Raw genomic sequence first — 26,870 nt, 5'->3', positions numbered from 1 at the left:
CTAGCTGAGCCTCCTCTGGCTTTGGGACAGCAGATCTAAGTACATTTTGGACCTCAGGAACCTAGGGTAAGAGTCTTTCTCCATGAGGCTGTGGACTTTGCCCTGAGCTTGATCAAAACAAGTCAGGGATGGCTCTTGCATGTTCTTCCTCGTGGCCTCTCGGGTCTGGAAATCGATATTCACCTGGAGATGCAAACAGAGAGCAAGGTCACAGGTCCTCAGAGGTCAAGGCACCTACTGGGCAATGAGCCCATCAACAGCAGCACCTCATTCTTTAGGTTCACTAAACTGCTCGCATGGGATTTGTTCCTTGGGATTCCAGAAGAAATGTTGTGGAGGCTGAAGTCCAGATAGGCTTAGTTTCATGATGTAAATAAGGTGAGTGAGGAAACTAGAGATTAGCTGGGGTTGGCGGCCTACGCCTTAAGCCCAGCACTCAAGAGGCAAAGGCATCTGGGTCTCTGTAAATTACAGGCCAGTCTGGTCAACATAGTGAATTCTAGGAAGGCAGAGTTTTGTAAAGAGAGGAAGGAGCAGGAGGAGGAGGAGGAAGAGGAGGAAGAGGAGGAGGAGGAAGGGGAGGAGGAGGAGGAAGGGGAAGGGGAAAGGGAAAGGGAAGAAGAAAAGGAAGGGAGAGAGGGGAAGGAAAAGAAAAGAGAGGGAGAGGGGAAGACAGAAAAGGAGAGAGAGAGAGAGAGAGAGAGAGAGAGAGAGAGAGAGAGAGAGGAGAAAGAGAGGAGAGAGAGAAAGGAGAGACTACAAAGCTTGTCTTTAAAAGGAGGGGTAGGAAAGAGAACTGTGGCAAGAATCCTCAAATCTACAAAGCCTAATGAGGAATATTGATACCAGACTAATGTCTCAAGCCAGTCATTAACGAAGGTCCCCTAAACATTCCCTCTTATTCTTTCTTAACTAACTAGGCCAACAGATGCCCAATATAGACAGACCCTGGTAAACAAATGTACATCTCTGTATATATGTCACTATTGGAGGCTAATAGCATTCTACCTAACCAGTAAAGACCTTACACCCAAGTCAACGCTGCCAAAATACAGAGAGCAAACTGTTCAATTAAACCCTCCCAAGGGGCATGCTGTATTAAAATTCCGAACAGCTATACATAATTCTAATCCAGCAATGAAAATGCCTATAATTATTCATTCAAGAGCAGTGGCAAATGCTCAGGAGGTGCTTTATCCCTAACACTTGGAGTGACAGTATCCTCTCTTATACTGGGGAAAACAAGGTTCAGAGTGGTTGAACGAATTGAGGATGGTCCCACATCTCAGCAGAACTGAGGCTGCAAACAAAATCCTTTAAAAAGAGGGTACTTGTTCCCTTAACCTCTGCTGTCCTTAAAAGATGTTTATCGCATGTTTGTTCATTTGTTTAGTGGTGTAGTGTGTGTATGTGTGTGTGTGTGTATGTGTGTGTGTGTGTATGTGGGGGGGGGGGTGGAGGATCAGAGGACAATTTTCAGGAGTCAGTTCTCTCCTTGCATCATGTGGGTCTTAGAGTTCAAACTCAGGTTGCCAGGTTTGGCAGCAGCAGGTACCTTTACCCAATGAGTCACCTCAGAGGCCCCAGTGCTGCCTTCAACAGGAAAACAGACATGCACTCCCTGGCACTTACTCTTGCAAAATCACTGGGGCAAAAACACATCCTGGGCAACACGTGTCAGGCAAACAGCAAAACCACTCCTAGAATAATAGGGCCTTTTGTACAAACTCTGGGCTTCCACTCCTTAAATGCTACCCTCCTCCCATCCCAATCCAACTCATCAGAGTTAAGCAGCCCATTGGAAGGAGGCAATCCCAGAACATGGCTCAACCCCACGCCCCATGACCTCAGGAGATAACTGTCTTGACAAACTCACCTCCCGTGGAGCCTGCACATCCACAAACTCCTCAAAGATCCTGTGGGCCTTGGTGACTAGCTTTGCCGTTGACCTGGTCTTCTTGAATTCCTCGCAGGCCAGCCAGAACTCCAGGTTCTCCTCGCTGAATTCTGTCTTCAGGAAGGCACGGAAGGCTGCCACCCCATCTGTGGATGCAGAAAGAGGTGAGAAAAAGGACAAATAGGAAGAATCTTAAGACCAAAGATTGCAGATGAAGGAGACACAATACCAATTTGCCAGCATCTTCACTAGCCAAGCCAAGCCTGTCACTTCTCCACATCCCCTGATGACACACAGCCGCCCTAGGAGCAAGCCTTGCTTCTTGTCCATGGGCCAGTGTGCAGTATCTGGGGGAAATGTTAAATCCCGGTAGTGACAACAGAGGTCACTTCTGATTAAGCCCTCAGAGTTTACTGCCCTTCCACTAATGCGGAGTTGGCTGAACCCCGAGTCTGCTGGTAAGCCGAGGTAATAGGCACTATCTATTCTATACCCTAAGTTGAGTCCACACCAGAGAGAAGACACACTGGATGGAAACACGAATGTCTCAGGGCCAAGCCTTTTCCACTATCAGAGAACTATCCAACAGAAATCCAGTCTGTATTACATTCGGCTGCAGTGTTCTCCATCCCTTTCAGAAAACCTTTGAAGGCATGCATTTGGTGTTTTAGTCTGTTCTTATCTTACTTGGAAATTTGCTTAAGGACAATTTGCACATGGAAATCAATTTGCACAATTTGAACATGGAAGTCAAAGGACTTGTGGTCAGCCTTGGTGGCAAACACTTTTTACCTGCTGAGCCATTTTTCTGACCTAATATGAACACACACACACACACACACACACACACACACACACACACCACCACCACCACCACCTCCACCTCCACCAAACAACAACTAGGTGTGGATCCTGAACACCACCTTCAAGCCATCAAGCTTTGCAACTTTTGCATTTACTTGCTAAATCATCTCACTGACCCAAGTTGTATGCTTTAATTGAGTTTAATTATAACTTTTCTGCCATATAACTTTTCGGTATCTAAGGGCTGACCCAAGCTTTTGTCTTATTAATGAATGTTGTATGCACTGCCAAGCAGCGCTTCCAGTCGCCACACAAGGAGAATCACCACATTGGCTCAGGAGGAAATAACAGCTATTTATAGCCTAGATTTCCAGTAGTTGCTTTTATTTGAAAAAGTCTTTAATCAACTGTCTTAACTCTGGAATAACAGTGACAACCTTCTGGAAAGGTCTTCAAAATGAAGGTCAGCCTAGAATAAGGTGCCAACCTGGTTAAAAAAAAATGACTCAAGGACCCTTTTTATTTCTTTCATAAACTAATATAAGGACAAAATGTTACCATTTTTGGGTACTGGGCATTGAACCCAAACCCTCCGGTATACCATGCAAGTGCTTTGCCACTGAGGTATGTCCCCACCTCTCCACCTTAGTAGTCTGCTGCTGGCCTATAAGCAGGGCTCAAATTTGTACCTTCTTGCGTGTGTGTGTGTGTGTGTGTGTGTGTGTGTGTGTGTGTGTGTGTGTTTGCTGCATAAACATGGTTGTGCAGTTGTACACACATATGAATGGGCATGCTGGGGCCAGAACGAGATACTGTACACCTTGTTGTCTTGAGAGAGGGTCTCCCACTGAAGCTCACTTTTGCTCTATGTAAGTTGATTCCTAAAGCCAGCAAGCTCTCAGGAATCAACTGTTTCTCCCCACCAATGCTGAGGTTACAGGCATGTGCAGCCACATTCCAAGCCTGGAGCATGTATGTTGGGGATTTGAACTCAGGTTATCACCCTTACAAAGAAAGCACCTACTAACCCAGGCTCCAGCACTTTTTAATTCCATGTCATCAATGACCTGGGCATCTGATAACCACTGCTATATGCCAGGAGAGGGCCCTAGCCAAGACAACTCAGGGCATTGGTGAGGGACATGAGATTTTAAACATTTATTTTTAATGTAGTTATTATTGTTGTTGTTACTGTTACTGTCTGCATTTGTATCATGTGTGTGGAAAGTAACGTGTCATGTGTCATGTGGTCATCAGAGGACAACTTTGTGGAGACAGTTCTCTCCAGGCATTTTTATATGGGTTCTGGGACTTGAACTCAGGTCATTAGGCTTGCACAGCAAACCTTTACAACCTTTACAACCACTGAGGCTTCTCACTGGCCCTAAAATGTTTATTCTAGGATGTATTTATTTCTCCTGATAGAAAAAATCATTTTACATGTTTGCCTTCTTTTTGTTTATTTACATTTATTTATTTAGAGAGACTGACCATATTGTAATTGAGGCTTTCCTGTAGCTTGCCATGCCCCTGTGCCTCCTGAGCGCCGGGGTCTCCATCACACATTACCCAGAGTAGGTATTTCAGTGTCCACACTAGAATAACAATCCTATAAGTTACAACCCTTTATGGCAAGAGACAAGGACTTGAGAAAGAGAAGTGTTTTCTGTTATTTTAAATAATTTATTACTTATCTTTACTTTATGTACATTGGTGCCTGCTGGCATGCATGTCTATGTGGAGGTGACAGATCCCCCTGGAACTGGAGTTACAGACAGTTGTAAGCTGCCGTGTAGTTGCTGAGAATCGCAGAGGTCCTTTGGAAGAACAGCCAGTGCTCTTAACTGCTGAACCCTCTCCCCAGCCCAATAAGAGCATTTTCATGGGGCTCCCAGAGATTGAAGCTTTGGGGGGCGTGTTTTAAAAATGACTAAGTAGGGTGGTTGTGTGATTTATCATCCCATCCTGGGAAGGGACATCTGCATGGAAGGGGCATCGTTGTTCACTGCATTGGATAACCAGCTTAAGTCACAGCACCACACGCAAGGCCTAGGACAAATCCAGGATGGGGAAATCAGAATATCACACAAGGCTCCCTCCCACTGGACAGGATGGAAATTAAAACCCTCCTTGCCAGGGGGAGGAAGAAAAGACTGATATGATCTAGGTTCAAGAGAGAGAGAGAGGGATGTCCAGGTACCTTCCACACCCACCTCTACACAGTTCAAAGCCCTAGGAAAGAAAACAATAGAAACACTATAAATTAAGAAACCAAGTGACAAACGATGAGCCACAGGGTTCAGGCCTGAGAGTTACTCACTCCATCTGATATGGATTTCAGACCAGGGGTCTACACAGTTCTGATGCTGCCCATGACACAGGCTCCAGGCAAACACTGGGTGAAATACACCAGAGAACAAATCGTAAAATGACTGCCCCTTAGCATCCCGTGGACGCCCTCTTTGGGACCCTCCCACATTCTATGCCCTCAAAGTTCCCCGTGGAGGACATACAGACATTTCTACATGCTCTGGAGTAAACTCAGATGTGCTTACAAGCACACATGCCAGGAGACAGTCACTGCTTGCAGACAGGCCTCTGAAGTTGGAGCTACAAGCAGAGGTTAGATGGGAAGACAAAAGCCCCAGAAGAGGCTGGGTCAGCAAGGGAGGACTCTGAGCAGTGATCTCCAGGAGACACAGGGAAACCCAAGGACTCTCCCCACATCCTGCCTTCTTTTTCTCTGCAGTGGTTAATTTTCATAATAAAATTATTTTAATTGATGTATACAAACATAGAAATCATGCATAATAATGAGGTAAATATATGTTCAATACAGTGTGTAATATTTAAATCTAACACTTAAACACCCTTTCTTGGTGTTAATTTTTTTCAAAATACTTTTAACTTTCAGAGATGTATAACACATTTGGTTTGGTTTGGTTTGATTCACTTTTTAGCCCAGGCTGACCTTGAACCAACTATGTCCCCATATCAGCTTCATAGCAAGTCAAAGCAATCCTTCTGCCTCAGCGTCCTAAGTGTTGGATTACAGGTATGAGCCATTATGTCTGGCTTGTATGATACATTGGTATACACTATATAGTCACCCTCCTGTATACCCCAGACATTCTTGCTCCTTTCTAACTATACCTTATGAACAACCTTTCCAGGTCCCTCTCTCCTGCCTTCCCTCCCTATTCTCCACAGCCCCTAAACCACTCTAAACCTCAAGAAGATCTGCTCCTAGGTGCTATGAATAGACAAGGTCATGTGGTACTTGCCCCATCTTCACACACTTTCCACTGCAGTCAGAGAGAGAGTTGGAAAAGCACGAGCGACCCTCAGACTGTGTATTTATCTAGACCAGTGCTTCTCAACCCTCCTAACTCTGCCACCCTTTAATACCAGCCCTCATGTTGTAGTGATCACAACCAAAAAATTATTTTTGTTACTTCATTGTTGGGTGCTATCTGTTATGGTGAGTTAGTTAAACCGCTTTGGCTACTGGCAGGTCACATGTGCACACCTGCCCAAGAGCTCTCTGGATTCGTGAATGAAAGGCACACACATAAAAGTCAGATTAATTTTGATATATCTTGACTAGCTCAGTGGCTGGGCATTTCTAAAACTCCCTTCCAGCATTCTTGACTTAGCACCTCCTAAATCTATATTTTATCCTTGTTGCCCTGGTTCCTTCTGGGTGACTCCCTATCTTTGCTGCCCAAGACACTTCCGGGCAACCTTTCTGGGGGCTGCTTTCCTTCTTGCACCTACATTTTGGCCGTTCCTCCCTCCTGTTCCATCCCAGAGTGTTCTGTCCTATCCCTTCTCATGGCGGATCCTCTCCTCCTTCTTTCTTCCTCCACGAGCCTAAAAGTCTTGTTTCTATCATCCTGACCAGCCATTGACCAACCAAAAACCAATTGGAGACAGAAATCTCATTAGCATCAATTCCTAACACTTCGTAACTGTAATTCTTGCTACATTTGTGAAGTGTAAGTAAATAGCCATTTTCTGGTGGTCTTAGGCAACCCCTGTAAAAGGGTCAGTTTACCTCTAAGAGGCCATGGTCCACAGGTTGAGAGCTACTGGTCTAGAAGGCCTGGGAAGTGACTCAGACATGTTCTGGCAGTTTTTAAGCTAGAGGGAACTAAATTTCTTAAATGGGAGAGTTCAAGCTCTCTGTTTTGTTTCCCTCTAAACAGAAACAGATGCTTGAGAATACACTAAATGGAGCCGTAGATAAAGAACATTGCATTTCTGCTTCCCTCTACTGTATTAGTAAGCAGCTCTTTACGGAGAGCCTCGATGGCCCCAGCTCTCTAAGGCACAGACCTTATCTCTCTTCACCTAGATCCTAGCTTTGGTAGGTCTTGGTGGGGATTAGAAGAGCTTATACCTGCACTGTACTCCCTGAGGTGGCTCTCCTTCTCCCCAGCTTACAGAGAAGGTTATGGAAGCTGAGAAAGAACATGCCTGACCTCATAGCTGACAGCACGCCGCATTAGAGATTACGGGTTATTAACTGGAATAACAGCTCCATTTTTATGGATCCGTGCACTCACCCTGTTAGGTGACCCAGCCATTCTAACAGGTGCAGAGAACAGACACACACACCGTGGCCTGAGCACCAACACTTAATTTCTTTTCGTATCTGGAATGTGGACGCAATATGACCAGCTACCTCACACCTCTGACACCATGACTTCCCTGCATCGCTAGGCTATGCCCTCCAACCGTAAGCCAAAAGACCCTTCTTTAAGTCGATTTTGCCAGATACTTTGTCACAGCGATAAGAAAATTAACCAATATACCAGCAAAAGGTAGGTGGAAGCAAAAAGGAAGAAAACATGATCAGGATGATTATGATGTGGTGGGTAAGTTCGACAGCAGGGAAGGACAAGGTTCCCTGAAGGAACCCCAAGTCCCCTCAATTAAGTCTGGAATTAAAGATCTGAAGGAAGGAGCTCCTCAACTGCTGGGGGAAGTAATGGAGAAGGGAAGCAACAAGCAAGATGGAAGGGCGAAGGGCGTGCTAGAGAAGATGATTTCAGAAGAGAGAACCGCACGTACAGAGGTGAGAACTTTAAAACACTCGTTAGTGTAATGTGATACACTTTAGAAAGATCGGTAGTTAACAAGCTCAAATTCGCTGGGCCTCTCTTTCAGACAGGGAAAGAGCCAGGAAGATGGAGGTGGGTGCACTGCCCTGCAGAAGACCAGGGGAGAGACCTCTGAATGAAGGAGGAAGTGGCCTCTGTGTGGGGGCCTCCTAAATGTGGAGACTGTTGGTCTGAACAGTGACCAGAGGTGTGAGCGGCCCTGGAGGCCCCTGGCTGCACCTCGGTAGGTACAGGAGGGAGGAGAAGAGGAAATGTGAAGGAAGTGTAGCAGTGATGGTGTTGAGGGGAAGGAGGAGGTGGGGTATCTGATGAGGCTAGGTCTACAACAGAGCAGTAACTCTACATGGAAAAGGTCTTCGAATCTATTCCCTCCTTCTACAGTGAGGATCCTGAGACCAGTAAGGGTGAATGTGTTGGGCAAGGTCACACGTAAGTGCGGGCTTGGCTGTGCTCTAATTGGTGCTCTCAAGTGAGGCCTCTGCTGCTTCCACTTGTGGGTAGACTTGGTTATCGTTGGTAGGCTGTCTGCGAACCCAGGGGTACTGTCGAGTTGCCTAAGAGCTTACCACACACATCCCTTCAAACTTCCAACCTGTGCAGTTAGTTCCTTTAGTTTCTTGCAGTGCAATTCATCAAACTCTGAGGCCCACACCCATCTTTGTGTCTATGCAGTGTTCTTTAAACTAGATCCTTCTCTACCTAAGTGGCTTTCTTCATTTTTTTTTTCTCCATCCTACCGGCTACTGCTGTCACTCAGCCAGGAAAGCCACCAACACATATGCTAATGTTGACATCTTCCTTATTTTAGATTTATTTATTTTATGTGTATGAATGTTTCGTCTTCATATACGTATGTTCACTACATGTGTGTCCCGTCTCCCAAGAGGTGTGAAGAGGGAGTCTGATCTGCAGAACAGATGGTTACAGATGGTTGTGAGCCACCATTTAGTCGATGGGAATCAAACCTATGTCCTCCGCAAGAGCAACAAGTGCTCTAGACAGCTAAGCCACCTTTGCATCCCCCTAAGCTAATGCTTGCTTCTTAACTTGGCTTTCCTGCCACTAATGGATCACGTGACCAAGGCAAGTCATTTGCCTTCCCTCAGGTTTGTTTTTCTCTCTTCTCAAATGGTGAAACCATCAAGATCTGTTCTATGGCTCTGCCACGAGGTTCAGAAAGCACTTGGTGTGGGCAAAGTAAGTGCTCTGTAAATGCTTGTGGGGAGTGTTTCAAGGAGTGCATTTTGACTTCAGCGTTGTTTTAAAGTTCCTTCTGTTTTTCTGCCTTTCTTTGTTCTAACTTCCAGTTCCCAAATGGCTGTTCTCTAGGGTCAAGGACTCTTTAAAGATGGCTATATCCCCAAATAAGAAGTTTCTGTTCCCTTCTTTGGACATGGAAGCTCTCTCCAGGAATCAAAGTCTAAGCTATCAAGATTGCTTTCTGTTCCCTGCTGCATGCACTTAGGTTCCTTTCCCCCACATTAGCTGGCCGCCTGACTCTTTGCTACTCTCCCAGGTGTCTCTCCATAGCACATTCGGCACTCATGAGGACACCATCCATTATTTTATATTGTTCTTTCACGCTCATTACCTTAGAGAGGCTGGAAAGTGAGGCGGTGATTGTGCATGACTTCTTGGTGCGGCCTCATTCCCAGCAACCTCACCCCCAAAGAATAAAGGTCCAGGCTGTCCAATAAGATGCATCTCAAATATGTCCCCGCCCCTGACTGACTCTGTCTTTACCACCGGTTCCTTTGCTTACTCTTACTCCTTAAGGAGGGCAGGCTCCAGGCCATTGTCATCTTAACTTTATAACCCAACGCATCATGGCATCAATGTGATTAAGAGAAAGGTTCTGGAGCTAGAGAGATGGCTCTGCCAATAAGTGCTCACTGAATAAGCCCAGGGACCTGAGTTCAGGTCCTCAGAGTCTGCGTAAAACAAAACAAAAAGCAGCCCAGCCAGCCCAGCCTGTGTCAGTGAGAGATTCTGTTTAAAACAAAAACAAACAAACAAAAAAAACCAAAAAAAGCAAAAAACAAAACAAAAACACAAGGTGGGTGGCTCCTGACAAAAGACACCTGCATTTGCACACATGTGCTTGTATATCTGCACACGTATGTACACATACAGAAAGAGACAAAGACATGGGCTCTGGTTTTGAATCCCATATGACCTTGGGAGAGTACTCTTAGCATCTTGAAGCCCAAGATGGAAATCTTCCCTGTAAAATGGAGACCGTGCTGGAACCCAGTGCACTGCACAGATCAAATGAAGCAATCTATGCAAAAATTGCCTGGTACCTACTATGAGCAGTCAATAGTGCCAGTCCTTAGGCTTGGTTTACAAAAGGAATGTGAGATCTGAGTATAAAACTGCCTGTGGTTGCTAAGCCAGTAAAAGGAGCAAGGTAGATTTGCCTACACATCTGGGTGACATCAGCGCATGCCTTTCCTCTCTCCAATGGCCGCTTTCTTCAAAGATAGGATAAGTGGTAACCCGGGTCAGGCCAACATACTGAGCACAGCCCTGCAAAGGTGCCATTTGGCTCACTGACTTGGGGCTTGTCCAGCTGGAGGGCACCTCCCGTCACCTTTTCTATGGTGAGAACTGAGGCTATTAGGAATCACCAAGAGCCTGGAGTCTACCTAAATTCTTTCCATCCTGCAACCCCGACAGTCAGTGGTTCTTTCATTGAGAGAGCGCTAGCTTGCCCTTCTCAAGCGTCCCGTTGTACCTTCCCGAGCATCCTTTCTAGCCTTTAGTCAGGGACCACAAGTGTCCTTAGAAATACACTGCGCTCTTCCAGGCATCAAATCCATTGGTTGCCTGCAGTTCAGAATGGGATGGGGGGTTAAGCAAGAACTAAACCCAAGCATTCACACCACTGTGGAGTTATCAGAGATTTCAAGAGAGTTCGAGGGGCCAGATAAAGAGAGGAACAACCCTGTTGCCATGGACTCTCCTGGTGTCTGGACCTGAGAAGCAACAAGAACAGATGGCAGCAAGGACACAGCCATCGCAAAGGCCCGCAGATGCAGATGTACCTGCCCTCGGCTTCTCAACTCACACATCTTCCCTAGCCAATCGCTCTCAGCCACAACCTCCTCCCCCTACCCTTTTTATACCCCCAGAGCAAGTGTCACTGCAGATGGGCCATGAAGGGTCACTGAGCAAAGAGAAGTTCCACCCTGGAACAATGGAAGTGAGTTGTGGGGGGTGGGGAGTTCTGAGGGGTTCAGGGAGCTCCACTGCTTCAGGAGCCCCACCTCCTCCTCCCAGGAGCCCCGCCTCCTCCTGCCAGGAGCCCTGCCTCCTTCTCCCAGGAGCCCCGCCTCCTCCTGCCAGGAGCCCTGCCTCCTTCTCCCAGGAGCCCTGCCTCCTCCTGCCAGTAGCAGATGGCAGGAGGCAACAACAGCCTCTGGACAGACCACTTGCTCCTGGTCCACATGCATCTCTTGCTGATGTGACCCAGCAAGTGAATACTGGGGACAGGAGCGGTGAATGGTTTTCTTCTCATTCACTCCTTTTCTCCCCACCCTCCGCCCAGCAAGCTTTGCATGGGTTCCTCCACATCCTTCCCCACCCCTCGTTCTATTTCTTGTCTGTTACCATTTTTCTCCCCTGTCCTTCCACCATTCACTTTCCCTCCGCAGGACCCTCCTCCTTGCCTTCTGTTTGTCTACAAACCATAATCGGTTCCAAATGCAGAGTGTTGATTTATCGCTAAACAGTTCAGTGGCATCTGCTGTTATCTCTAGGGGCGGCCAGGTTTGCGTTAGCAGTCTGCCGAAGCTAGAGACCTGTGTTGTCTGCATACTAGCTGGGGAAGACTAGAGCTCTGATCCAGAACCCCACTCTAGAACCTTACTCCTGAGCTCCCACACATTTTGGGCAACCCCTGAAGCTGTGCTCTGGCTCTGACACACAGTAGTTGGTGTGAGCTAGTGAGTAGAGAGGTATGGCCTCTCTGGTCTTTGGTTCTCATGGCTGGCTATAAAATGCAGATACCATTTACACAATGGAGTACTACTCAGCTATTAAAGACAATTCACGAAATTCTTAGGCAAATGGATTGAACTAGAAAATATCATCCTGAGTGAGGTAACCCAATCACAAAAGAACACACACAGTATGCACTCGCTGATAAGCGGATATTAGCCCAGAAGCTCAGAATACCCAAGATACAATTCACAGACCACATGAAGCTCAAGAAGAAGGAAAACCTAAGTGTGGATACTTTGATCCTTCTTAGAAGGGGGATCAAAATACCCATGGCTCACAGCCAACCAATGGACTGAGCACAGGGTTTCCAATGGAGCAGCTCAAGAAAGGACCCAAGGAGCTGAAGAGGTTTGCAGCCCCATAGGAGGAACAATAATATGTACCAACCTGTACCCCCAGAGCTCCCAGGGACTAAACCACCAACCAAAAACTACACATGGAGGGACCCATGGCTCCAGCTACATATGTAGCAGAGAATGACCATTTCAGACATCAATGAGAGGAGAGGCCATTGGTCCTGTGAAGGCTCGATGCACCAGTGTAGGAGAATGCTAGGTCAGGAAAGTGGGAGGGGTGGGGCTGGTAAGCAGGGGAAGGGGGAGAGTATAAGGAGGTTTCTGAGGGGTAACAAGGAAAGGGGATATCATCTGAAATGTAAATAAAGCAAATATCTAATAAAAAATGCATTCCAGCATTTTTTACTAGATACCAGCAGCATCTCCTCCACAGGGTTATGGGGACTACATTGGGTTTACACATACAAGAGACAGGCAGAGCCTGACTTATAAGCAGGGAATGTTTGATGCTTGCTGGTGACTATTATTCCCATGTTCTAAGGGAATTATGATCCAGAACTGAATGTATAAGGCTAAATGCAGTCCTGGCCAATAAGGCAGTGGACAGACAGTGAACAGTTCAGAAAAACAGGAGAGGAGGAGGAGGGAGGTGGAGGCCCTCTTCTAGTTATTTTATTAGCATTGCACTTGAGCTTTCTTTGAATAACCCTCCTAGGAGTCAAGGCTCTGGAAACAGCACAAAGTTTCTGAGATTGGTGCCTTGCCAGCAGCAGGAAGGGACAGGCATGTGTTCAGGATTCCTGGAACAGTGGGCAGGATATTGGCGTCCTTTCGAACAGCCACAGAACCTCCAAGAACATGCCGTGGCCGCACATGCTGCCGGCTGCTGCCTCTCTCTCCCTCTGGTTCTTTCCTGCGGGGTGCTTACATAAGGGGAGAAATTGGGTCACTATGAATGAGCAGTGCAGCTGGTACAGCAGGGAGGGCGGCTTAGGTAACAGTTCAAGGTCCAGCAGTCCCGATTTAGCTGGCATCAGGGGCGGACTTGAGCCTCGATCAGTTCCCAGGCTTGGGAAAACACAAAACAAACAAGGAAAAAAATTATTTTTAAACACTGTGTTTACCGAAGTACTCTCTCAAAAACCAGCGTCCTCTTGCATTCCTGATCAATGGGAGAAAAGAGTCCATTGAATAGAATCCAAAGTCAAGCTGAGGATGGGAAGAGGAAAACGTGTTTATACAAGCTAAGGTGCATTAGCTACTGGAGAAGACAAACCCTGCTGGACTCGGAACCAAGCTACTGATTTGAATTTTGCAGTGAGAATCACATCAGGGTCAGAATCCTCCTCTGTGTCATTGGTGAGGCAAAGGTTTTGAAGTAAATTGCTGCAGCTAATCAAGATTTATGTATGGATTTTACTTAGAGAACAAACTATTGCCAGTTATATTTGCTGGCAAATGTTAATTATAATATCATACTTATGACTACTGGTTTTCTTAAATGATCTCTACTTTACTGGTATATATCGTGTGTGTGTGTGTGTGTGTGTGTGTGTGTGTGTGTGTGTGTGTGCGCGTGTGTGTGTGTGTGTGTTAGAATAACAATAGACTTCCTATTCCTAAGATACAGGAGCAGAAGAAAAGCCATGCAGAGCTTATACCTGCTATCCCAGAGATCATATTAACCCAATAAAGAATATAAAGCCAGGTGGTGGTTGCATACACCTTTAATCCCAGCACTCGAGACACAGAAGCAGGCAGATCTCTTGTGAGTTCAAGGCCAGAGTGAGTTAGAGGACAGCATAGTGGAGCCTTGTCTCAAAAAGAAAAAAAAAAAAAACACAACAACAACAAAGTACTATAAAGCCTCACAGACAGTAGTCCCTAGCCTAAAAGATTCAGTATGAAAGAATATTTCTCAGATGCATTATATGCAAGAATACAGTTGGGACCCTTTCATCCCATAGGCTTGTAAAAAAAAAACTCCACTTGCAACAGGGTTGTCCTACATTCATTAAGGAAGGTGGGTGGTAAGACAAGAGGGAGTCCCAAAAGTTTGGGAATGCTAAGTAAGAAGAAACATCAAGTTGCACTGGGAACTCTCCCTCTCCCCCTCCCCCTCCCTCTCCCCTGCTGCCTCAAGCTGTCCACAGGATCAGTAAGTTTAACATTAGCTCAGGCACATGGAATTCACAAAATGCATATTTTCTCAGTAATTCAATGTGTTATAGCAAAAATAATCAGACAGCTATCCTTCATCCAGTCCAGTACTTCCACGTACCAGTCACCTCGTTTAGCATTTGGGGAACAGCAACTGTACTGAATTCTTACCCCATACAAGCCTTCATTCCCCTTTCGCAGATGAGGAAAACCAAGGTTCCTTGACATTAGGTGATTGGCAGGCATGAGGTCACAGAGCTGATGGAGGACAGGAGGGAGATTAGGAACTTGCACAGCTACTTCTGTTCAGACCTTTTACAGGCATTGAAGAGCTGCCCATAGCCCTGGCCCTCCTCCCAGCAAAGGTACAGAAGCTTACAGCGGTGCTGACAGCGTGACAGAGGAGCTGAGAAGCTTCTTTCCACCTATCTCCACTCCACGTAGCTAACTCAGCTTCTGCCCATTTATTTTATTCTGTCTGTCTGTCCGTCTCTTCCTCTCTTTCCTTCCTTCATTCTTTTTCTTACCTATGGGATCTCCCACACCACATACACACACACACACACACACACACACACACACACACACACACGGGACCTGTGATACCCAGATGCCCCATTACAGGCAGATGCTGACCGAGGCCTCAAGGCCCTCTATACAATACAAAATTTCCCCAAAAGCCTGGGCTACCCCAAAAGACAGGGCACTGTCCTTTCCTGTTTTGCATACCTGTGATTGAAAGCTGAGTTTCTAAAGTGTCCAGGGGACTTGCATTTCTGAAAGACCCCTGGGAAAACCATACCCCAGTCTCCAGTCCGCAGGGATTCCGGCTCCCACAGGTCTGAGATAAGATCTAAAAATGTTCGTTTCTTACAAGCTCCTGCAGGTGCTGCTGCAGACGCCTCGGTTCACACTTTGAATAAGACTTCTCTAGAATTGTCTGTCTTAAACAGGGTGGGGAGAGTCGCATGGGAAGTGGAAACCTGCCTATTTGCCCTGGAGCTAAGGATTGCCCAGATGAACGAAGCAAAGCGACCCCAGGAGCTCATCATTCAGTTTTTATCTGATCATTGGTTTCAGGTCTTCTACGTAAGTAACTGTGTGAACAGCTTAACTTACTTTCTGTTTTTATATCTCGACTGCTCCCTGAAGGGGCTGAGCTTTATGCTGCACAGTCTTCTCCATTGGCCTTGTTTGACAGACAGACAATGCTGTGACTGTGAAAGGGCTCTCTCTCTGTGGTCCTGCTTCCACCAACTTATCATTCCCCGGGACCAGTCAGGCCCAGTGAAGAGAAGCCGTCCATCAGATTCCAGGCAAACTGTTAAACAAAATGGCCTTCCACATCCGTCCCCGAGGGAGGCACTGGGCAGTCCCAGTGGAGTCAGGTATAAACCTGCAGGGTTACTTACAATTTAACTCAAATTTTATGTCCAGGAAGAAAGGAAGGAAGGAAGGAAGGAAGGAAGGAAGGAAGGAAGGAAGGAAGGAAGGAAGGAAGGAAGGAAGGAAGGAAGGAAGGTGGATACAGGAGCAAGGCAAAGGCAAGAGGAGAAAGAAAGATGAGAAAGAGAAAGGTAGTGGAGGAAGAGGAGAGAGGGAAGGAAAGAAGAAAGAAAAGGGGAGAAAGCAGAGACTATTTCTTCGGAGTTCAGTGCTAAATATCCCTCTACAAACAGGACAAAGAAGCAAATGCCTAAACTTCACGAAAAATAAAAGCAAAAGGTAAACACACTGTTTTTTTCCTGTCTTCAAGTTGCCTGACAGAATAGATCTCCCACAAATTCAGAGGTTTGGTTCTGTTGGGTATTAGCTTCAGAGCAGAAAGACTTCTAGGCACGTGCACACACACACACAGAGCCCACCCCAAACACTCACACATTCATACTCAAGCACACCACACCACACACACACACACACACAGAGCCCACCCCAAACACTCACACTCATACTCAAGCACACCACACACACACACACACACACACAGACCACCCCAAACACTCACACATTCATACTCAAGCACACCACACCACACACACACACACACACACACAGAGCCCACCCCAAACACTCACACATTCATACTCAAGCACACCACACCACACACACATACACACACACATACAGAGCCCACCCCAAACACTCACACACACACACACACAGAGCCCACCCCACACACACATTCATACTCAAGCACACCACACCACACACACACACACACACACACACACACAGAGCCCACCCCAAACACTCACACATTCATACTCAAGCACACCACACCACACACACACACACACACACAGAGCCCACCCCAAACACTCACACATTCATACTCAAGCACACCACACACACACACACACACAGAGCCCACCCCAAACACTCACACATTCATACTCAAGCACACCACACCACACACACATACACACACACATACAGAGCCCACCCCAAACACTCACACACACACACACACAGAGCCCACCCCACACACACATTCATACTCAAGCACACCACACCACCCACCCACACACACACACACACACATCCCCCTTCAGGGCAGACTATATGCACGATTCAGACATCAAGTCTAACTATAATTGGATGAACAGGGAAAAGCTTCCAAATTAGCACATATTAGAAACCCATCTAGTTAATGAAGCCATCAGCAATGCCAATTTCAGTTGCATTTGTTGGTTTTAAGAAAAGCACTTAGCAAGTGATGACCTCTTAGACTCCATGAGCGCTTTTCCTCTGTGCTCATCTGTAAACAAATACGATGAAAATAAGACGACTCTAAGTATTTTCCTCCCACATTTTTTTTAACTCTAAGGTTTTGAAAATAGTAAAGTGGCCTTTTTCCTCCCTGAGATGTGAGCCTATGCAGTGCTTGGAAGGAAGAAGAGCACAGGTACTCGGGTCCCCTTTCGGGTTGCTGGAACCATTTTCAGGTAAAAGCACGCTTATGTAACCATAGAGGCAGTGCTTAGTCAAGCACCTGCCACAGATGATTGGTTATCCCCCAGCCTCACGTCTGCCCAAGAGAACACCCTGGGAATGCTTTGAGTTCAGAGCAGAACTAAACTCAGCCTCTGAGTTCCAGCTCCTTTGTCGGACAAGTGAGAAATCTGATTTCCTAAATAGCCAAGGTTTCTATTAGGGCCACCTCAATCTCCAGGAGTAAATGGGACACACACACACACACACGCACACGCACACGCACACGCACACGCACACGCACACACAATCAGGATCATAGATCTGACAGTAGTTCCTATTCCTCACTTAAATGTCTGAAAGCCTGGTCCCTGACTACTGGAAACCATTGTCCCAGACAAGTAGGATTTCCGGCACTTAGAAAGCCAGATTTAAGAGCAGTGCTGTAAGTCAAGGTTCTGTTTGCAATCCCAAGGCCACCGGGCCTGTGTTGAGAACACTGGTTCTTTTCCTTGCCTTATCGTGAGCATTGAGAACCTGAGTTCTCAAAGACCTTCATTCTCCATCAGAGATAGACCATGGCCTCTTCCTCCTGCATTACCTCCCTGCTGCGCAGACCGTGCACACAACGAACAGGCACGCCTTTAAGAAATAACTAAACAACATCGGAACAAGGGAAGCAAAGATGCTCCAGAGGTTGAGAAGGGATGGGGGTGGGACAGATAATTATCTGATTCCACAAAATAGAAACCTCTAGGAAGGAGAAATACCTCGGTGTGAAGAATGACAGAGAAAGTGGGTTCTAGACTAACCCCCACTGTTCTGGGTCCCAGCCACGCAGGAATTCTGTACTCTTTGCTCCTTAAGTGTCTTCATTTGGAAGCTCTGCACACGTCCCATTAGTGCTGTTGGGGACAGGCACATGTGAAATCCCGTTGGAGAAGTTTCATCAGCACCGACTGAGTCACGATACCAGTCCAAATTCATGAGAGTTTTAGAAAGCTGTCAGCACCTTTTTAGGTGACCTGGGCTCTGATTGCCTCATAGCTTTCTGGGCTAATAAACATCCAAACCCTAAAAGCTTAGAGTTCTTCTGCCAGTGACCCTAAGTACCCCTTTCTTCCTAAGAACTCTCATATCGTTGGCTTTGTATTTCTGTATTCAGCAGAAATAAAAAACAGAACCTTGGATTCCAAGAAGAATTAAAGAACTTTCATTCAAAAAAGCTGTTTTTGTTTTTGTTTTGTTTTGGGTTTTGTTTTGTTTTGTTTTTCCTACTTTGGCAAAGCTGTGACCCGGTAACAGGATCCCCATCACAGCGTTCCTGGGAACCAAAGGGGCCCTTGACAGGAGGAGCACACATCTGCAGCTCTAAGAGTCACTGAATCTCTAGGTCTCACACTGGCTTAATATTAATAATTGGACACAAAGTTTACTCTCAAGCTGTATGTTTTACACTTAATAAATAAATGTATCATCAAGAAAAAACAGCCACGGTATCACTGCATCACATCTTGAGGATGAAAGAGGCCACCGTTCTGACCGTTGTTTAGCTTCCTGTCTGCTGATGGTGGCACACACACAGGCATCTCTAACCCCATTTTAGAATTGAGGGAACAGCCTGGGGGACCTGAGCTGAGGCTGAAATAGAAACGGAACTTGAAGACGACCTTGAATCAAAGCCAGCCCGAAAAGAAGACATAGCGTGGTGGTGACATTTCCTCTGCAGAACAAGACTCCAGGAAAATAATCAATAACCTCCTTTTTAGAAATGCATTACTACCTAATTCTAACTATCACCACGCGTGTGCCGCTACCTTGGCAGATTCACCCTGCGAGCTTGCTGTCGAGGCACGGTGGCTGTTTGTCACGTATGCTGCACACTCCACGCTGAATTATTTTCCTGCCTAAGTATATCCCGTGGAATACCAAACTCACGAGTGTTTTATAATGTGCGCTTACTCTGAGATCTTGCCGCTTATTTTTAAATCTACTCAGATGTAAAATGCTTGTGGTGCTGGCGTGAGGGTCTGGATTCAGACCCCCCCCCCCAGCACCTACATAAAAATGTAAGTGTGAAAGAAGAGTCTGGACGGTTCCTGGATCTCAGTGGCCAGCTAATGTTGCCTAACTGGTACAACAACAACAACAATAATAACAATAACAACAACAACAATGTAGACAGCTAGCAAGTTGGCTGAGCAGGTAAGGGCATCTGCAACCAAGCCTGGCACCAAAATTCAATCCCCAGGACCCTCAGGATGGAAGCAAAGAACCGACTTCTAGAAGTTATCTGCTAAACACAATAAGTGCACTGGGGCAGGCATAACCCCACAAGCCTACACACCTACACACCCACACACCCATATGTACACACATACACACAAATAAACCAATTATAAATAAAGTGGAGAGTGATAGAAGAAGATACAGCAACTTCTGGCCTCTACACACACACACTCCCACTCACACGCATGCGCACACACAAAATATTTCTCAATTTGTTTATTAAGAACAAGAAGCAAAGTCAGAGGACATAACTTCATCAAATTAAGAGCAAAATCACTTGATTTTGTATTATGGTGATGATGACGATGATGACGACGACCATGATGATGAAGATGCAATGCCGAGGATTGAACCTGGACAAGCCAAGTCACTTTTAATGACATCTGCTAAAAAGCGAAGAGCTCCACTATGACCACCCCAGCATCCAGTAACCTAGCCAGGTCAACCACTGAGGTCACAGATCTGAATCCCAACCACAACATTCAGTTTAACTGTCCAGAAGCGCATTCCCCAATGTAGGAGCAATGCAGCAAAAGTGCAGGCAGCCCTTCTGCTCCCAGATCTCATGCTGCCGTGACAAACCGAGGAGGAGCACTGAATGTCTGTCTGCACCCTTCCTGTCTCCTCAGAACACCCCCTCTCTCCTTTCCCGCCCCTGCTTCGCCACTCTCATGCCGTTTAATGCCAGAGGGATTTCAGAGCCCAAGGGATTTCGACTTGCTCGTGTTGAGAAGGAAGAGCTGAAAAGTTACCCTTAATGATAACTGCCCTCTGCATACTGCAGTGTGCACAACCCTCCCTGTCTTGCAGGGAACAAAGACACAGCAACTGAACACTAAGGAGAGGAGGAGGAGAGAGGAGGTGGGGCAAGCGGAGTGTCGTTCTAGCCAGGGATGGGGGTTGGGGGGACACATGCAGCTGGGACAGCAGTGGGGTTTTGTCAGTCCAAGGGATGGCTAAAATACTTAGTCAAATGAGCACTCTCCAGTGACCTGGGGGAACGGGGTCATTTTCCTTTATGAGACCTAGCCTGGAACCGAGATCCTCTACCCCCAGGCAGCCCTTCACTCTAGTTACCTAAACTGAATCCTCTCTGGTCAAAATTGCTGAACTGCCAGCCATGGTGGGCCATGCCTGTGATCTCAATACTTGGAAGGTGGTGATGAAAGCAGGAAAATCCTGACTTTGAGGCCATCCTAAGCTGAGTTTGGCTAGATAGCAAAGTGAGGCCAGCCTAAGCTATAAGACACCCTGTTTCAAAAGAGGATTGGAGAGGTCTGAATCCTGAGCCTCCCTCACAATAGGCAAGTACTCAACCACTGAACTACCTTCCCAGCCCTAGAAAAGCAAAGTCCCTTTTAATGACATCTGCTAAAAAAACAAAAAACAAAAAACAGGGACTCCACCATGACCACCCAAGTATCCAGTAAACAAGATAGGTCAATAATGAAAGCACAGATCTAATAAATAATATAATTAATGTAATATAATTAAGATAATATAATTAATATATAACGTAACATAATAAAATGACTGAGAACCTGGGGCATCTTGGGACAGAATACAGAATACAGGAAGGACAGGCCTAACCTAACTTCATTTGAAATACCAGTTTTCTCAGCAATGTGCTCTTCCTGCTGTGCACAGGACCACGGAGGACTGGTGTCTCAGCACTAGGTCCCGAGCCTAGGAAGCATTCACGGCACCTCTTGCCACGTGGATGATTCGATTCAATGTGACGCGGCCTGAATTCTACTTACACTTATGAGAGAGCAGCACGTCAAAGGAATCTGCCCACCTTGTTGCTTCTTCTGTGGAGAGTCTCCTAGGAAGCAATAGCATCTCTCTGAGTGTTTCTGACACATCGCCTCTCCCCCAACCATGGCTCCTATCCGCCCAGGACTCCGTGGATTGGTGGAGAGCAAATGCACACCGTACTGGAGTCTTGCAGTCCTGCTGCTGTGAACAGGTACATATTCAAGCAATAACTGGGAAACCTCTAGGTGGGGGTGGGACTGTAGCTTAGAGGTAAAGTGCTGACTGGGCAGAGTGGGGTCCTGGCTTTGCTTCCCCCATACCAGAAAAAAAGAATTGCCTCTGGTGGGTATTCAGAATCCTATATATTACTTTTGGTCTGAACAATAAAGGCATGGAGCTATGTAATTCAAGATGTCAAGGTGATAGTGTGGTGGTGGGCGGGGGGGACTGGTCACAAACTCTACCTCTTCCTGTCACCTCAAAGTCTTCACCTCTTAGAATGGAGACAGCGATGCTCCTTACATAGGTGAGTGGGGGGGGGGTGAATCAAGGTGACATCTGTGACATCATTGAGTACAGAGTCTGCGCAGAGCAGGTGCTGAATCCAGATGATCTGAACCTAAGTATATTTTTAGAATAACTTTGGATGCTTATTTCCAAACTGAGAGCTCAGGTTGACAAGTATGTGGAGTCAAGAAGTGCTCTTCCCCATCCACGACTTCAGGCAAAATGGGCAGGTTGGATTCTTAAGAGAACGAGGTTTCCAACCGGATCTATGCCTGTTTATCACTCACATGCAGGGGTAGAAAAGGAGCTGCCAAGAGACCAGAATTCATGGTCCTATGGTTTGTCAGGTTATCAACTCGCTACAGAACAAGGTCCCAAAGACACCCCAGAGTGTGGGTGCCCAGGAACGCACGGCAAGACATTCTACTCACTTGAGAGCACGGTTGGGTTTGTCAGGAAGGATGGCTGTGAAGTCGCTGCAGGAGTCTGATTTGTGCGATAGGCACCCCAGTCGAGTCCTCATGCCTTTGTTCCTGCAGTGGTGGGGACAGAAGGAAGGGGGTGTCATGACCACAACTGCCAGCTCTAGGAAGGACCCCTGGACCTGCTGCCCTCCCCACTCCAGGTGACCCGGAAGAGTCCATCAGCAAGAACAGAGGCAAAAGCTGTGCTCACACCTTATTTCACTATAGAAATAGTAAGAACAAGTGTGGGGCCCTTCTTCTGCCCTTCCCCTAAAGGCTGAAAGCTTTTTAAAGCTGACATGGCAAGTTGATGGTAAGGCAATGAAGGCCATTAGCTTGGGAGAACTTCTAAATTAGGATTCTCTGAAGGGAGCGGAAACGCAGCAGCAGTTACAAAGTAACAATCCGCACATTTTGCTTTCCAGCTAGCAGGGCAAAGCAACAGGGTTGGTGGCAGAGGCAGCCATGACAGCAGGGCCTGCACACAGAGAAGAGGGGTGACTCAAAATGCAGGGATGTACAACAGAGGGTCAGAGCACAGAGTATGGGGCTTCAAGGGGGAAAGGGTCAGTTCCCAAACACTTTCTCTCAGTTCATCCCACCTCATCAGGCTATCTGCACACAAATGACTTCGGACCAACAGGGATCTGAGAACTACGGGTGCCACCCACAGAGGAGAGCCAGTGTCACCTTGGATAGTTTATGCCTGTTTAAACTGACCTATTTACCTTCAACCAGGGGCTGGCAAACTACCATCCCACAAGGGATATGTATATATACATGGTTTTACAGGAACAGAACACCAATGTTTGTTCACATACTGTCTAAAGATGCCTTCAACTTCAAGGGCAAAGTTAGATAGCTGCAACACTGACCATACACTCAGCATGTAGGAAAGCTGAAAATATTTACTCTCAGGCACCTGACAACAGAAGTTTGCTAACCTCTTACCTTTAGCCATAACAATTCCTCACACTGAGGGCAAAAATAAACGGAGGGGGAAAATTGGTACAACCAGACTGGATCTTCAGTCTGACTTGAAAAAGGAATTACCATTTGCATCACGGTAGATATCACCATGGAAACAGCCCTACAACAGGTCATCTTCACATGCCAAAAGCAAGTCCTTCTGGCCTGTCTTCCTTTCCCTCTTTTGCACAAACCCTAAAACCAGATAGGGGAGCTAGGAGTCATCCAATTCATTCTCTTCCATTCACTTCAAATGGATTTCCATCCCCTGGCTTGTTCTTTGTCTTTGTTCACAGAAATCTTATCTGACATGTGTCTACTGAGATGGCATTGTACTTGGCAGGGACGGACATCTGTATTCCACAGCACATCTCTGCAGAGTCCCCTTGGAGCTGGAACATCCAAGTTTCCAGAAATATCCTCTCCCACAGGAAATCTGCCTGCAGGTCTCTGCCCCACCTCTCCTCCCAGGCAGGCTGCACTGTGCTTCTGTCTATTTTGTGGCATTTCAAAAGGGTTGCGACAGCTATTCTCTTTCCTGAAACAGAGAGCATCTTATGTGTCCATTCACTGTTACAAATCACAGGGTACCCTGCACCAGGCCATTCAAGCAACTGATTAAAAGCCCTATGAATCATCACTGCTGTGAATTCAAGCAAAGGTCCAGCTCAGGCTGTACCACAGGTCAGGCCCCAACCTGCAGCTGACTCGGGTGCCTTAGGATCATCAATCATCAAAACAGTCAGGTCACTACCTGAAGAGCAACAAACAGGGCTCTAGGAAAGAGGCAAATCCACACCAGCTTTTACGCGCCAAGGTCAGGAGCAGGAAAGTTTAAAGGGCACTGCTTGCTCCCAAGACCACTCTGAGGAGTTCAAATAGTTCACAAAAGCAAATTTTCTTGAGACCAAATGATTTTCTTGTATTTCTAGTCAAGAGGTGAATTGCAATCTCCTAAGCCAGGTAAGAAATGATGGGAGCAAACACAGGAAAGAGAGGTTAAGAGAAGGCAGGCAGGCAGGCAGGAAGGAAGGAAGGAAGGAAGGAAGGAAGGAAGGAAGGAAGGGAGGGAGGGAGGGAGGGAGGGAGGGAGGGAGGGAGGAAGGAAGGAAGGGAGGAAGGGAAGGAGGAAGGGAAGGAAGGGAGGAAGGAGGAGAAGGGAGGAAGAAAAGAAGAAAGGAAAAAAGGAAGGAAGGAGGGAAGTAAGGGAACAAGTAGGCCGGGACGGAAGGAAGGAAGAGGAGAGGGAAGGAAAAAGGAAGGAAAAGAGGGAAGGATCATTTCCTCATCCTTCTCTACAAACCCCTGTCCCAGGAACTCATAGATTTTCATACAAGTTCATGCACAGCCCCTTCTCCTACCCCAAAAGTCACCACCAAGAGATTCTACCAAATCACCAGAAGGGCATGGAGCTGACGCAGGTCCGACTTGCAAGGCTATAACTTTGTAAGAAGCACAAAGGCAAGAAAAGCGCAGTGCACACACTGGAGGCCCAGCAGAACTAGTGCAAGAGGACCCCGGAGAGCTTTACAGCAGGCGAGCTGAGAGACCAGAGGGTGGGGCAGAGAAGAGAGGGGCAGGGCAGGAAGACAGGTGTCAGTTCATTACCTGCGTGGCATCAGTAAGGCAGCCATACAGGCATCCGCTTATGGTTACCCCTTGGGCTGGTTGGCAGGGACGTCGGGGTAGGATTTAAGACTGCTGGGTTCAGGGATTTACCCTCTCACGGTCTCTCACCTAAAATCAAAGAGTCTGCTGTAAGAGGGTTCACCCCCTCACATCTGTCTGCAAGATACACCCTTCCAATGGTTCTCCCGCCATCGGAGCACTTCGATCCCACAAATGTCAGCTCATTCTTAGCAAGGGCAGTCGGTCCAAGACCAGTGGGAACAAATGCCAGGTGGCTTCACATTGCTGACTGTTGGTCAGAAGTTCCTACTTCCCCAACCACTGTCCATCAGCCAAAATTGGGACGTGTACCCTTAGGGAGGCATGGGCCTGCAACCCAAAAATTACTGTTCTCTTTATCTCACTAGACCGATGCCCAAGTGACCAGCCCGGAAGAGACCAGGGAGGAGAGGTCAGCACTTGCTCCAAAATAATCTGATTGGATGCTGCTCTGGTTCCCACCTCCCTCCGAGGACACCTGTCCCAGGTGGAAATGAGCCAGATTTAGGGAAGCAAGGAGGAGGGTTGAAGGGACTTGGAGGTAAGCCATCAGACACCCTCACCACTGGGCATGCTCTTTGGCAGGGATCCCAGACACAGGCCTAAGAAATGAATATGCAAGTCACTCTAGCTCATAACAGGGTGAGCCTTCCTCAGCCTGGCCCATTCTTGACCTAAAACAGGGAAGATTTGGGGATGGGGGAAGGGGATACAGAGACTGAGGATGATTGGCTTGTAGCCTTTCCTTCCCATGGAAATCATTGGCAGTGTTTCAGACCATTGTTCCCACAAAAGATTGCTGAGAGGAAGAGCTACCTACCTATCCATAAAAGGTTCCCCTGGGGAACCCTGCCACCAAACGTAGAATCCATTTTAAAAGAAACCTAATTTGGATAAATAAGAATCCTGCACGTCTGCACCATTTAAAGGGTTTTGGGATTACCCTGAACATTTCACAAACACTTTTACAAATCACTTTCAGAGTAATTATATCAGTAGCAAAATAGAAGGGTGACTTTATTAACACCCAAAACAGAAAACAACAACAACAACAGAAAAAAAATCAGGCTTTAGGTAAAGGCTTGGCCCACTGGGTCACGTTCTCTAACAACAGGGACATTTTCTTAATCATTGTCCTAACTGGGATTGCACCTGCTTTCCAGAAGTGGGGCCATCGGAGCCCTTTACAGCTCTAAGGGTCTCCAGAAAGCATGTCTGGGCACCTACGCCTCATTTCCTCTTGTTTATAGAATACATCCCCAGGGGACATGAGGGGAGATCTTGCCAGGGGCCTTCATTATTCTGTAGCTGATCAGACCAGAGGTCACAACCGTCATACAGCACATACAGCACAGGCAAGGTCGTTCGGGGCAGGGGACTCCTGGCTCTGTCCCTGCCTGCCTCTCTTCCCTCCCTTTCTTGCTGTCAACCCACACTAGCTCGCTGGTGCTATCCAGTTGTCTCCTCTCCAGCACCCCCTCCAGCACCTCCCAAGTCACCCCTTGTGTGAGGTCAGCTTTGGACTCACAAATCAGACCGAGCTGGACACTCTGCCCAGCTGCCTCGTCTATTCCGGGATCCAGAGCCCTCGGGGAGCTTAGCCCACTTAGCCCTAGACTGACTTATAAGGGACAGACAGATAAGGGGTCCCAGAGACCAGGAAGTTCAAATATGGATGTGTCAACCCCCACCCCCAAATAATGCATGAATCCTTACAAGTGGGCACCAAGTCACAAGTGACTGGAGCAGATAGTGTAGAAAAAGATGATACTCAAGGTGGAGAAGGGGACATAAGGGGGGGGGGGGGGAAGCAAAGATTTATAAAGAAGGGAAAAGAAATTAAGCTCAGCAGGGAGAAAGCAATCAATATTCATGAAGAGGCAGGTTAATTAAATATGTATAATGCAACCAGCTTTCCAACACCCCAGAAAGAAAAGGAGAAAGGCAGAGCCAATACTTACTGTCGTTGCCCGGTCCTCATGGCCTGAGGGTCTTT

The 26,870-nt window shown here is 47.0% G+C and overlaps 1 protein-coding gene across 2 annotated transcripts; it reads right to left on the bottom strand.

Moving 5' to 3' along the window:
• On the bottom strand, positions 1 to 26,870 carry Rgs8 (regulator of G protein signaling 8). Of its 2 annotated transcripts, none has more exons than XM_052200663.1 (5): positions 26,836 to 26,870; positions 22,205 to 22,306; positions 21,269 to 21,333; positions 1,877 to 2,043; positions 1 to 183 (listed from the first exon to the last, which is right to left on the bottom strand). In XM_052200663.1, the coding sequence occupies exons 1-5, from the start codon at positions 26,853 to 26,855 to the stop codon at positions 1 to 3; spliced, it is 537 nt and encodes a 178-aa protein (XP_052056623.1). In that variant the 5' UTR covers positions 26,856 to 26,870. The 2 variants fall into 2 exon arrangements, with proteins under 2 accessions (XP_052056623.1, XP_052056622.1); XM_052200662.1 differs by lacking the exon at positions 26,836 to 26,870 and adding an exon at positions 24,815 to 24,840.

The sequence above is a fragment of the Apodemus sylvaticus genome, chromosome 12, assembly GCF_947179515.1.
Source record: "Apodemus sylvaticus chromosome 12, mApoSyl1.1, whole genome shotgun sequence".
Taxonomy (NCBI): Eukaryota; Metazoa; Chordata; class Mammalia; order Rodentia; family Muridae; genus Apodemus; species Apodemus sylvaticus.
Note: the sequence above shows the minus strand (reverse complement) of the source record. Positions and strands in the feature narration are given on the sequence as shown.

Excerpts from the sequence above, each read along its gene's own strand:
- Rgs8 (XM_052200662.1), bottom strand. The coding sequence starts at position 24,840 with ATGGCTGCCTTACTGATGCCACGCAG. Across the intron at positions 22,307-24,814 it reads GCCTTACTGATGCCACGCAG|GAACAAAGGCATGAGGACTC; the intron begins GTAATGAACTGA and ends CCACCACTGCAG. Across the intron at positions 2,044-21,268 it reads CGTGCTGCTCTCTCATAAGT|ATGGGGTGGCAGCCTTCCGT; the intron begins GTAAGTAGAATT and ends CTGCATCCACAG.